This window comes from Temnothorax nylanderi, unplaced genomic scaffold, assembly GCF_030848795.1.
Source record: "Temnothorax nylanderi isolate EJ_2023f unplaced genomic scaffold, tnyl_v1.0 TNYL_tig0007_pilon, whole genome shotgun sequence".
NCBI lineage: Eukaryota > Metazoa > Arthropoda > Insecta > Hymenoptera > Formicidae > Temnothorax > Temnothorax nylanderi.
Genome location: NW_027249069.1, coordinates 452,387 through 465,382, shown reverse-complemented (window position 1 = coordinate 465,382; position 12,996 = coordinate 452,387). Strand labels below are relative to the sequence as shown.

The window sequence follows — 12,996 nt, the reverse complement described above, 5'->3', positions numbered from 1 at the left end:
AAACAAATTATTAAAACGGATGATGCACTTTCTGTCATAAAAAATACAGACACTTTTGACAGTATATATCGTGGATTAGTACGTTTAGTATACCGCGTGCTATGCACGATAATAAATATCCATTTATATTTTTTAGCAAGAGATGTGTAGGTACCAGTTAAGAATCATAAAGACCTCGTATATTTCTCTTATAAAATATTTTTTATCATATACGAGTAACAAGTTTCACATTTGTATGTGTGCATATGTGCGCATGTATCGCTAAAGCTTTTGATAAAATATTAACGTTCATATGTTCTAAGTTGTTTACATCAATTAATTTTACTACCATGACGCGAAAGTTTCGCAGGCAGCGAAAGCAGAGCAGGGCAGCGGCAACAGCAGCAGCAAGAGTAACAGCAGCTTTAAAGCTCTCTATTTTACGTACAATCCTGATTATACACGATCCCCATTTTTCCAAACAGAATAATACGTTAAGTATCGTGGGGCTATTTTATCGCCGACAAACAGCGTCATTAATCTCCGCGAGATAAATAGAGGCTCATTCTTTCGCGGAAATGCGAGAAAAACGATATCTTTCCCAAAAACGCGCGAGCTTTTAGCTCTCGGCGCGGAGCTGCCGTATTTGCGCATCGTTCAATCCCAATCCCGACAGGTCGACCTTATACGGACGAGAGCGATGGAAGAGCAACATAGAAGCACAATATGTAGTTGCGCGCGCGCGCGCGCGCGTTTCGTGAGTCAATCCAAAAAATTACGTAGGCGTAAAATAAAAGGGACGGCGATGGAAAGAGAGTGGAAGAGAAACCGTTGTGCGGAGCGCGAAAGTCCTGGCGGGACCTGAAAAAGCGCTCTCGGCCGAGATGCGGCGCGAATCGATTGCTCGATGCCGCTTAAGATAATGGATCGCCTATCGGAATTGCCCCCCGGTACGTATATGATAGTGGCAGCCGGCTGCATTGCCGATGGAATTGCAGCCGCGGAAGCTCCGCGGAACGATCGCGAAGGCCTATTCGTCACTGTCCCGCCACCTTATCGTTTCACGACGGCGCGACCCTTTCGGTCGCCCGTTATCTGTCGTCATTTGTTAGGGGACACAGTAGATTGTCAGCTTCGGTTTTATTGGCCGGCCGAGTAAAAATATACTGCGCTCAATCAGAAGAGCGGCGGTGCGCTTTGTCGCGAGTAACGGCTACATGTTGAGTATCTTATTTCAAGCGGTTACGTCTATATCTACAGAAAAGACATAAAATTACTTAGAACATATAAATATAAGACTGTAAATTAGACGTTGAACTTATATGAGCGTCGTTAGTATTATTGCTGTTGTATTATTGCGTTTTCTAATTACAATAAGCTCCTACGACGGTGATTATTATATTGCAATGGGCATATATATATACCATTGCAACTAATCAACTACTGCGATAATAACTTTATGTAACGTATCATATAAATAAATTGATCCGTGCGAACACACATGCGCGTGTATGCGTGAATATAAATGTTTTTGAGATAAATTTGCCTAGAGAATAGTGTGGAAAATAGTTCTCTCCAGCCTTGAGATCACTTTTATTAATAGAAAAGTGTTAGTACGGTCGCTTTCACATGGAATCGTGGCATGGGGAAGCAATCACTTCCAAAAGATATATTGAAAACAATCCGTGAGATAACGAAGAAACTAACGAAAATTTGATGCACCAGTGGCAATTCCGCGAAGTGCGAATATTTTGATGAGCGAATTTTTCAAACAAGATGACCAATTTTTGTGTTTTTCCAGCATTCGTATTTATTCTGTGTATATTTCCCGCATGAGATATTTATATTGTCTCTCACGCAATCATACACAGTGATTAATTTTTTTCAGTGATTAATCCATCGAACCGAGATAGATGGATATATTTTTTTATGTAACGTCGTAGTCGTGTGGTTTGCTGTAACAAATGTGCGACTCCTAATCATACCTAATTATTTAATAATTAAATGCCGTCATTACGATGTGTCGCGTTTCAAAATTTTGGCAAAATCTATATTTTGTACAACCAAATCAAATGACAATCCGAGAATTAAATTCTGCGATAGAAATTCGATGGCGGAACAATCTCTTTGTAACATAAAAGTAATACAGCATCTGGTCGTTTAAAGATGGTATCAAGAATAATAAATCAAACAAGCGTATCTCATCTCGCTCGATGCTCAAACCAACCAAGTCGAAGGAACTGGTGGGAGGGAAATATCGAACGTACGGAACAGTAAAATTTAATTATCAGTTAGCAATAACATGCGCTTGCTGAGTTACTCATTCTCAGCCGGCGGTCGCGTACACGTACCTACATAATTCTAACCCATGGCAATTCGATTGTTGTTCCATATAAAGGCACCGCCCTCGTTAAAGCTTACCTCAGTCGTCGTGGTGTGCTGCGAGACGCAGCGATTTTTAAATCCAACAGAATATTGTGTAATGTGAAACGTTTTACACGTATAAACAACGATCGAATATTTTATACGATTCCATTTGGCTTGATTCGGCCACATAACTTTCTGCAAAATGATAGTGAAAAATGTAATAACTATTATTTTCGTCGTCATAACTGGAACAGCATTCGTGCGATGTGCAGTTGCGGCAGTAAGTTTATTATGTTGACACGAACTGTTAACATTTCGACAAATATATAGTGATGCTGGATACAATATAGTGATTATTGCTAATTAGATACGTATATTATAATTTTGATAATCTGTATAAATGACTGTATAAAGCGAGGAAAATTGTTAGCTTTTTAAAAATAAGTTACGTATTATATTTTGTTAGGTAAAATAATTTTTAGTGATATTTGATTTCTTTTATTTTCAGGGCAAACACCGTCCAAAATTAAAAAAAGAAGTAAGTGAGAATATATAACTTTTTTTCAAAATAATATAGTTTAAAAATGGAATAAGATAACAAAGTTATATACATGATTTTTGTTTGTTATTATTTAATTATCTATTTCTATTATATATCGTAATTTATTGTGACGATAAGAGATATTTCTGGTTGAAGGGAATTGGGCACAAATCAAATAACGAAGATGTTCTACTACGTGCTCTTTCGGACTTCGGCGTCGTACGAAGATCTTTGAATCCGGTGCTGTTTGAACAGTATTCAAGTAGCAGTATTCAATACCTGAAAGATGAACAAAATATTCCAAATGGCGATAACAGGAAGAACGTAGTAATAGAGAAATTAAAATCGTCAGTGACATTCCGTGATAACATACTCCATATCTTCTCGTACTTGCTCCACGGTCTTGAAAGCGGAATGACGGAAGAACAATATACATCATTGCAGACGCTTTACGAGTTCTTCAAGAAAAAGATGGTTTATATGTATAATTTATTACCGATTTTATCTAAATTAGATACCACAGACAAGAATCAACAGACAAGTGTCATATTGTCGTCGCTGACAAAAAATCTACCATCTTATATTCAATGCACAGCTAAATACTTGACCAATGAGATCGAATTGAATAGAATCGATTTAAATACGTTACTAAAACCAACAGAATTTGAGACGTTTGATTATCTTGCCGACATCGATTTAGACACAGTCTCGAAAGGTAAAATTAAAAACGAAGAAACGATAGGATATGACAAACACTCGAATATCACACAGAAAGCTCTTGGTCCGGTGTTCGTCAAACTTCTTAACAATCTACAAACAAAGAAGCAGCCTTTGTCGCAAGAATTATTCGGTTTGATACTGATAAACTTACCAAACCCTAGCGATGATCCCGTATTGGAAGAAAACGTCAGATTTCTGTACGATTTAACTAAAAATAATATCATCGACTATAACGATTGGGATTCGATTGGAAAGGAACCCGTTGGCAATGACGCTTATACACTTGTCTTTTCTGTCCTAACTAAGATTCTCAATTCAAACGTACCAATGATCATAAAGGACGCCGCGGGTTACGTGTACCATCACTTGAAGGTTGTAACAGTTCCATCTTACTATAATTCGAACTTCAAATATATGAATCATTTGACTGAAAAAGACATAGATGTAGGAATGCTGCTCTCAGCAATTATTCCTCAAGATTTTGATTCGGATGCGGTTCTCATGAAAAATAGTTTACTAACGTACTTCATGCACAATTATAAGAACGAGGACATGAATAAAATTCTCAAGGGATTCAACAAATTTGCCTACAGCGATCCCTTAGATCTTCTCTTGGCATTCATAACGAGGCTTACGAATCGCGTTCCAAGCTTTCCAAATTCACACATGCTACAACAGCCGGCCACAACTTTGCTACCAGCGTTAATTATGAAAAGATATTCCAGAATTTTCACACCGTTTGTGTCACCTGAAGTTGATGTACTGATACTTTTGGAATCTGTGAAGACCCCTGATGCGGATCAAGTACTTCAGTCGACCGTAGATTCCATAAAGCTTGAGTTAATTGCACAGCCGGAAACATCCGTGCTTTTGAGTACCTTGATACCAACGGAGAAAAGCAAATGCCTGACACCTAAACAGTGTTTGATGAATACGTTTTCCCAGGTACACAAATTACAAAATAATATACCTTTCACATTAATAACGAAAATTCAAAATGTAGCGTATATTCTGAAGACAACTTCACCGCCTCAGCATCAATCGCAAGGCCCCATAAAACCAGTAGATGTAAATCTCTATCTAGACCGGGAAAAACCGGTAAACCTGGCAATCGAGACAGATAGTACGTATACGAACAATGTGCCAAGTGGCTTCAACGGAGTTCCGTATATATGGAACATAGATAAATATGTTGGTAAAGTTCCCAGTCCCGCTGTACAAGAATTCGAGCAAGTTGGAACTCCAGAATGGAAAGTTCCTACACATATGGACTCTGCAGAAGTAAAGGTGGAATCATCAATCCACGGTGCACGTTCTGCTACGACAGGCCAAGCACAAGTCACCAAGACAAGAGTCACCGAAGGAAAAATCACCGGAGCAAAAGTCACCGGCGAAAGAGTCACAGGAGCAAGAGTCACAGGAGCAAGAGTCACAGGAGCAAGAGTCACTGGAGCAAGAGTTACCGAATCACATGCCACTGAATATGTATCTGCTCGAGAAGATACATCACACCGGCCCTTAACTATGAAACCTTCGTTAACGTCAATATCTCACGTTCCTTCTCTGGTTACTTATATTCCAACGCAGAAACCACATCTCTCAAAAAAGAAGCCCCAATATACAGGATCTGCAAGAGAGAGTATTGTTGAAGAATATAATTCCGAAATAGAATATACTCCGGAACATTTAGAACATAGTTCAGAATTCACTATTTATGAAAATATACCACCAGTGTTTACAACTGCAAGTGAGGAGCTTGAGGCTCGCGGTTCTTCACAGAAAGAAGTGAGTACTAAAAAAGTCACAACGAAAAAATCTACCAAAGCAACAAGGAAAACATATACCAAACCACAACTTTCACGGAGGGTGGAAGAGAAAGTGAGTAACGAGAACGTATCAAGTGCGATAGTATTGCCTCCTACTATAGACACTGATCTGCCTCTTAAAGTGCAAATATCCAATAGTGGCGTCCCAGTTGTAACGACGGTGGAAATAGAAAGTTACACCTCGGAAGAACGTGAAATTATTTTACCAGATATCAAGGAACTTCTGAAATCGCCGGAAACAAGTGGTTTCATGCAACATAGCGGTACACCAATAGATATTCAAGTATTACAACCATTGTCTACCATATTTGGCAAAAATTACGTTAAGAAGATCTTGAAGGATGTGGATACGACAGTTTATCCCACGAATATTGCATTATTGTCAGCAGTACTTAAGAAAGCCGCGACTTATCCGGAAGTAACGAAGAATACGGATTTGATAAACTATATTCATAAATATATCGCCAGTATAGAATATGTCAGCTCAACGATATTATTACCCATCGTAGCTTCGTCGGAGAAATTGGTATCAAATGTCGTGTATTCCACGTTTAATCCGAACGACTTGACCCACGGTAGTATTGGCGAACATCCACCCGATGAACAGCTATCTGACAGTGTCACTGTACCTATCGTCAATCCTAAGATATTGTTGCAGTCTATAAATCCATCTAATCCTTACGCTGATCTGCTGCCTACTTTAGAAGAAGAGGACACGCTTGCGATAACAATACAACCTCTCAAAATGATTTTCACGTCTTCGAAAATTCGGGAAATACTTGGGCCAGATTTTGAACCATTGGTGTATCCAAATAAAGGGGCACTTTTGATAACGCTCTTGCACAAACTACAAAAAAGTAAAATAATTCAATCAAACCCGAAGCTGAAATCCTTAATTGATATTTATGTACAGGCTATCGAGGTACCATCGATAAGCACTCAAGTGTCTGAAGATAAACTCGTGAAGATGATGTCCGAAACTACAGGTCAGTGGCAGCCTGAACTAACAAGTTTGACTGTTGCTCTTCCGAGAGCCAGTAATGATGACGAATCTGCCATGATAGAAGAGCTAGAGAAATTCCTCGCGGATCCAACTCTTTTGGAAAAATTGCATATAGAAAAACCACCATTAACTATGTCTCGTGGAGACCTTTTGCACAAAATTATTCAGAGTGCATTGTCCGGTAAGATACATCTCGAGAAACGACTTCTGAAGACACTTAGATACTACAAAGACAAGGTGGAATTCACCGACATGGGTGCCTTGCCCATCATGTGGATGTGGGTCGAAACGTACGTAGTTAAAGCTGAAGTGCAACTAGGCAACATGATCCAGGAGACGGTGAACTTCGATCAATTGACGTACAAGGAGAAACTAGCGTATAACGACCTAATTACATACCTGGCTCAAAATCCCAATCTTCTTCAAGACAACGAAGACTTCGATTTCGAGAAGTATAGGACACAAGGGCAATTTATTACAGGTTTATTCAAGCACTTGCTGAAGAAGCCGGAGGTTAATATTAAGATTAAAAAGGACATTCAAGTAATACTTCCGCGCGTAACGCAAACTGGAGCAGGCGCAATCGCGATGCCAAGTTTTTCTTTTTAAAAAGAATTATATTTTAAAAGATTTATTAATTAAAATATAATTCACTAATTGAAGTGCTCTAATTAGACAAGATTTTCAAGAGATGGGAAATGAGTACAGATACCTCTGAAGACAAGTATATGTTTTACAATAAAGAATTAACCCGAGATATTCTTTATTTGTAGTACTAAACAATTTGCCATATTAAATATGATCTTATTTAATATTATCTTATCTTAGAATTTTTAATATTGCATATTGTGCACATAAAATCGATTATATAATTTGAGACTTCGAAAAATAACATGTAAGCCTGTTTAGTGCAATTTGTAAAAAAAAAGAAGAAAATAGAAATAGAGAGAAATATTGACAATTTTATGTATATTTGTTAAGTTATATAAAACAGACTTATAGTAATTTTGTACTAAATAATTTCAGTTAAATTCTCTTTTATTAACAAAATTGACTCCTTCATTAACAAGCAGTTCTCAGCGAAGTTTGAGATTGACAGTTTTTCGGTAAATGACGAGTATTCGTAAATTCTACATAGCAAGTAGAACATTCGAAAATTCATGCACTTTAAACTTTAAAAAGACATTTAAGGCGTTCCAAATTGAACCTTTATTTCTCTTTCAATCCTTGAAACTGCAGATATAAATGTATATATATGGGAAAGTAATTTCTCTCATTTACAGTTTTAATTTTTCTTGAACACAGCGCTTTATACTACTACCTAACTGTAATTATATTTTTACGAGTATCAATTTCATAATAGATTCAGTTATTTTTTATTCCCTAAAAATATCAATAACAGATTAATTAATTTATGTTGAAGTGTACAAATATAGATGAATATGCATGAATATGGCATTCCAATCAATAGCATTCTAAGAATTTAAATCGATATTGTGTCTACTGAAATTATTTGTGGCGAACACTGTAATATAGCGCAGATACTTGCAACAAGTAAAGTTCACCGCAGCTGTATGCGGCATCACTATGTCTTCATAATGCATTCTAAGTAACCATAACAGTTCGGCAAGTAAAATGAGTTGCACAAGAGAAAGCGATGAGCAAAACTTTGAAGTCCATTCGCGTTTGTTCGTTAATTGCTCCATCCGAGAACTTCGAACTGTCGTTTTGATTCACCCTGTAATAAGCGTCTCAAAGCATTGCGGTATATTAAAAAAGGTGAATCTTTCATTTATAAATAATCATAGAAGTAGAACTAATTGACAGACATGGTAAACAGCGCGCGTATTATAGGATATCTGATTTCCTTTTCTATTGTCCCCAAGTCTTAATTCGCAGTTTCGAAATATTGCAAATATTATTATTTTTACAGTCTAATGAAATCTCTGCACACCGCATTATGCATTCAAAAATGCCATGGAATAGAGGTGCGCACGATTAAAAAAAAAAAAAAAAAAAGAAGATAGGTACGCGAGTCGATGTAACGAGGTGGCTTCGTTGTAATAAAAATGGAACAGACACGTGACACGCGAAGCGGAACGAAACGAGAAACGGAAACGACAGTAGGGATTATTTATTTTGCACGGCGACCGCAATCCGCGGGGATATTTTCCGCGAGACGCCCGGCCAAACTGTCTGGAAAACGAGGAAAAATTACATCGGTGAAAAATAATAGAGTGCGATCTAGCTCCGGTCGATGGCTGTAAAGCGGTATGTACCTGTTCCAAGAAACGGTGACGGCGACAGAAATGACGATTGAAAATAGCGCTCCGATGGCACGAACATGACAAGCAGATACAGGCACAATTATGATAGCATTCATAAATGATGAATCATTTAACGCTCAAATAACCGTACATTCATGTATCTCCATTTTTAATATTTCTGCACGTACATATACGATCTCAAATTATTACGGGAAATACGAACGTTATCCGCGTAACGAGTATCATTGAAACTTATTACTTTCCGTCACGTAGTACTTCGGCCATGTCAAAACTTTCGTCGGCGATGACAACTTAAATTGAATATCTCGGATATTGTTGTTCTTATCGCGCGCAAAAAGCATAATAATTCCAAGCTCGCAATTGAAGCGGCGCCCTCGCCCTCGTCTACATCAACGTCACGAATCCAAACATCCCGGCTGTCGTAAACATCCTAAAACGGAGATATTTCGTGGGGGGGGGGGGGGGGGGGCAATCCTGTTCGCGCCAACTTATCGCGCAACACCGTTTCACCTGTTTAATTTAGCGCCCGAAATAATTTACATACGGCAGGACGAGAGAGATGGGGGTACGCTCCGCGCAATAACATTTCGAAGATGAGCCGTGTGCTGCGCTGGGCGGATGCATCGTACGTGCAGACATGTATCCCGGGGAGGGTTGCACACCCACCCACTGACGGCACGTCTCCGTTCTCGGCGACGTTCCTGCTGGAGGGTTCGCAGGATCCGACATAACCCCCGAGGTCGTAACGGTAAGTCTCTCGGCGTGAGGACCCGAAATTAATAACGCGACCCGGCGCAAATACGGCGCACATAATTAAAGCGATATTACGATCTAGAGCAGCCGCAGTATCGTCTACCCGGAGCTGCCTGCGTCGAAGATGTTATTTAGCCGCGCTCTCCGAATTTGGGTGCCAAAAGCACAGGTATTACGTTCTGATTCGCAACTTGCCCGCGGCTCATCAGGAACATGATTAGGCGGCGCGTACAAGACAACAGATTACGTCACTTGGACGTAAACAATAAACCAGTGGACATTTTATGCAAAAAATTAAGTCGAAAGATTAACAAATAATTATTTAAGTCATGTTAATATCGTGTAAATAATGGAATTTATTTTAAATAGATAATCGAGAGTTTTACAGACATCACAGCAATAAATAAGCAGCTTCGATGCTTACATGAATGAAATAAATCAAAATATTATTAAGATATATAATTTAAAAAAATTATTGAGCTATCGATAAAATAATTCACAAACTCGTTAAGGAAAATGAGGCATAATGATTTTAATCGAATGTCCCTGATGACAAAATGCAGTCATTTTCATAAGGGGAAACTACAGGAAGTAGTCTTCAGACATGTAGGACGTGCGTGACAGTAATCGCGAAGACGACAGACTTGGTAAGAGCCCGCTAGAGTAAAGTAGGTCAGGATACGAAAGGTACGTTTAGGGTAAATGAAACAAAACAAGAATAAAAAAGTAACTAAACGAAAGAAAGAAGAAAAACGACAAAAGATGGAAGCATTAGGTTAGAGAGAAAGAGAAAGGGAGCGATGGCTCTCAAGTTTTATCTTTCGGAGCCCTTTTTTTACTACTAGCAGGAAGATTTCCAAGTTTTACGGAACGCAGATGAAGGTTTATATATCTTTTTTTATGTGAATCGTATTAAAGTCAACGAAATACATATTTAAGTTGATATTACGGAAGAATTCTAAATGTTAGGTAATCTTCTCTTTTATATTAATATTTTATTTTTAATAAAACGCAAGAACGCATCGTGAAAGGTGTCTATAAATAATTTAAGATAATCGATCGTACCGTATTATCTTCTTCGCGGATTACATGTATTTCTTATTCAGAGACGCTGCCGCTCCCATTGAGAGTCGCTGCGTTAAGAGACAGGGTGCAACCCTGATGTATGGGATACTCCTCCGCGGGTGTTTCTACACGGCGGCACCGTCAGGGAAATGTTACCCCATAAAATATATCTCGAGCGTTGGCTTATGCCGCGCGAAACCCAGCAAGATGTTTCTATTTCATAGAAACGCTCGTCTTCCGGCTTAGCAGGGTATGTGAAGGGTAGCATGACGAAAGGCCAGGACGTTGATAGGGCTAGACTGTAAATCACACGGGAGCTATTCGATGTCTAGCTACGTCCCGCAATTCCGTCCAACGAGTTTGCTAGCACCGCTCAACGTTATCGCACAGATTTTGTCGAAGGTAAAACAGGCCGCAATATGAAATTTAAGCGAGTAGCTCTTTACTATGCGCAACGTATACCTCTACTTCTTTTTCTTCCTTTTTTATAATATGTTTGAGGTAGCCTTAAAAACGACAGATATGTGTAATACGTTTTATTTTTGAAATATTTTGGAATTATTGCATAAAGAAGATATTTAAGTAAAACATAATATAAAAGAGAGATAAATACATAAAACACGTGTAAATATAAAAATATGAAATACTTTTAAACGAATCTAATTCCGTTTGACGATGTGTATGATAATGCTACATCAATAGCTTCGAGAAATCACTGCAAGGAAGAAGCAAGTTATATCCATGTCATAGAAGCATAAGCCGACTGGTTGCACAGGGACAACGAGGTAAGGGAATAAGGGCGCGATAGAGACGGATCATAAATCACGCACCAACCATTCAATGTGGCGTGCCTATATAGTACGCTACCTCCGGGAGTTATCGTTATCATAGTGATTCTCATAGCGGGAGAGAACAGTGCCTTAAGAATAGATGCACGGAAATAAATTATCAACTTTTACAGAAATATTTGTCATGCCAAGAAAATGGCAACACGTATAATTTCATTAATTTATTCTTTTCATTTTCACGTGCAAAGATACGCGACTGCGTAATAAGTTGTGAGTAAATATGACGCGAATAATAAATGCCGTTCGATACGAGAGCAGTAAACATCGATATATTGAATTCGGTCGTGTGTCTCTTTAAAATCCTGAATATTATTGTTATCTGTCCCTTCCCTTTTTCATAAGAAGCTTATTTCTCCGCTGACCCATCATCCCTTCACAATAACATTTCCCCGTATCCTTAACGCCTCGCAGTATGAAGCGACGTGGAACGTCGGCGAGGATCCCCGTAAAGTGCACGAAAATTCCACGGAATCCTGGAAAAATTTATGGTCCGGATGTTTACCAACATGGAATTCTCTCAGGCACTCCCGGACAATATGGGATAGTATAGAACCACCTCCTTTCGCCCTCGCTACTCAGGGGGCGGCTATTAGTAGTAATTACTGAAGCAATAAGTCTCTGCCTAATACTTCTCTCCTTCAGCCTTTCATCTTTGCTCCTAGAGGAGATATTCTCCGCTTTTGTCGCCTTCCCGGAGTATGAACTATCCTTCTTTATCTCCGCATAAACTTCCTCTCATCCTCATTTTAAATTGTTTAACATCAAATGTGAATAAAATAAAGATACTTTTTACATATTTTATATAACAATTCTCGAAGAATTGCGCAAATCTAATATAAATTCTTAATTCTTAAAGCACAACGTGGTTGAATGAGAAAAAGTTTCAATGTAAAATATGTCAATTTTTTGCTTATAAACCACTGTGTGCGTATAAAGCAGTGATATATCTAATGCAAAAATTTGTAGAATTTACCATGTATTAAATCTTATTGTTAGATATATAAAGCATATTTAAAGTAACGAAAACATTCTTCAATCTTAAAAAAATCTATTATAGATAGGTATAAGTATATATAAAAATAAATGCAACTGAAAAGTTGAACGCGTGGTAATCTTTTTAATGACACATATTTAACATATGTCGACAGGTTAACTAGAATAAGTGACGAAAAATCATCTTTTGTGAAAAAGACATTAGAACTAGGAGAGTTAATTGCTTTGTGGAGGAAAATCGCCCATGCTGCTGCACAATGTACTTCATTAACGTTTATAACTGGTAAAGAACATTGCACTCTAGTCGGGCGCGTGCTACGCGCAAAACTGCTTAAAAAGTCGTCAGAAGGAGAACGGGATGTTATGGGTTTTCCCGCGCAAAACTATAGTTTTTAATTACGTTCTTTCTAACGAAATTTTATTTTTTTCTCGCATTTTTTTCCTAACACAGCAAAGACGAAACTTGAGTTTCATGCTATGCACCGTCGTTCTTTTGGAACAGAAATAATGCGCGGCCCTCCTCCGGCTCTTGTTTCAGCTATACTATATTCGCTACCTTGAAAACCAGCATGGATGAGAGATTTACATATTTGATCTCTCTGCGGTCCGCTTT

General features: G+C 38.3%; 2 protein-coding genes across 6 annotated transcripts in view; one reads left to right on the top strand and one right to left on the bottom strand.

Annotated features, from left to right (window-relative positions):
* Nucleotides 1–12,996, bottom strand: part of LOC139780221 (TWiK family of potassium channels protein 7) — a 203,389-nt gene that overhangs the window by 9,836 nt on the left and 180,557 nt on the right. The gene's annotated exons all lie outside the window — the stretch shown is intronic.
* Nucleotides 2,549–7,117, top strand: LOC139780113 (uncharacterized). The gene is made up of 4 exons (XM_071718616.1): nucleotides 2,549–2,626; nucleotides 2,855–2,884; nucleotides 3,044–4,913; nucleotides 5,007–7,117. The coding sequence occupies exons 1-4, from the start codon at nucleotides 2,549–2,551 to the stop codon at nucleotides 7,043–7,045; spliced, it is 4,017 nt and encodes a 1,338-aa protein (XP_071574717.1). The 3' UTR covers nucleotides 7,046–7,117.

Excerpts from the sequence above, each read along its gene's own strand:
- LOC139780113 (XM_071718616.1), top strand. The coding sequence starts at position 2,549 with ATGATAGTGAAAAATGTAATAACTATTATTTTCGTCGTCATAACTGGA. Across the intron at positions 2,627-2,854 it reads TGCGATGTGCAGTTGCGGCA|GGCAAACACCGTCCAAAATT; the intron begins GTAAGTTTATTA and ends TTTTATTTTCAG. Across the intron at positions 2,885-3,043 it reads GTCCAAAATTAAAAAAAGAA|GGAATTGGGCACAAATCAAA; the intron begins GTAAGTGAGAAT and ends TTCTGGTTGAAG.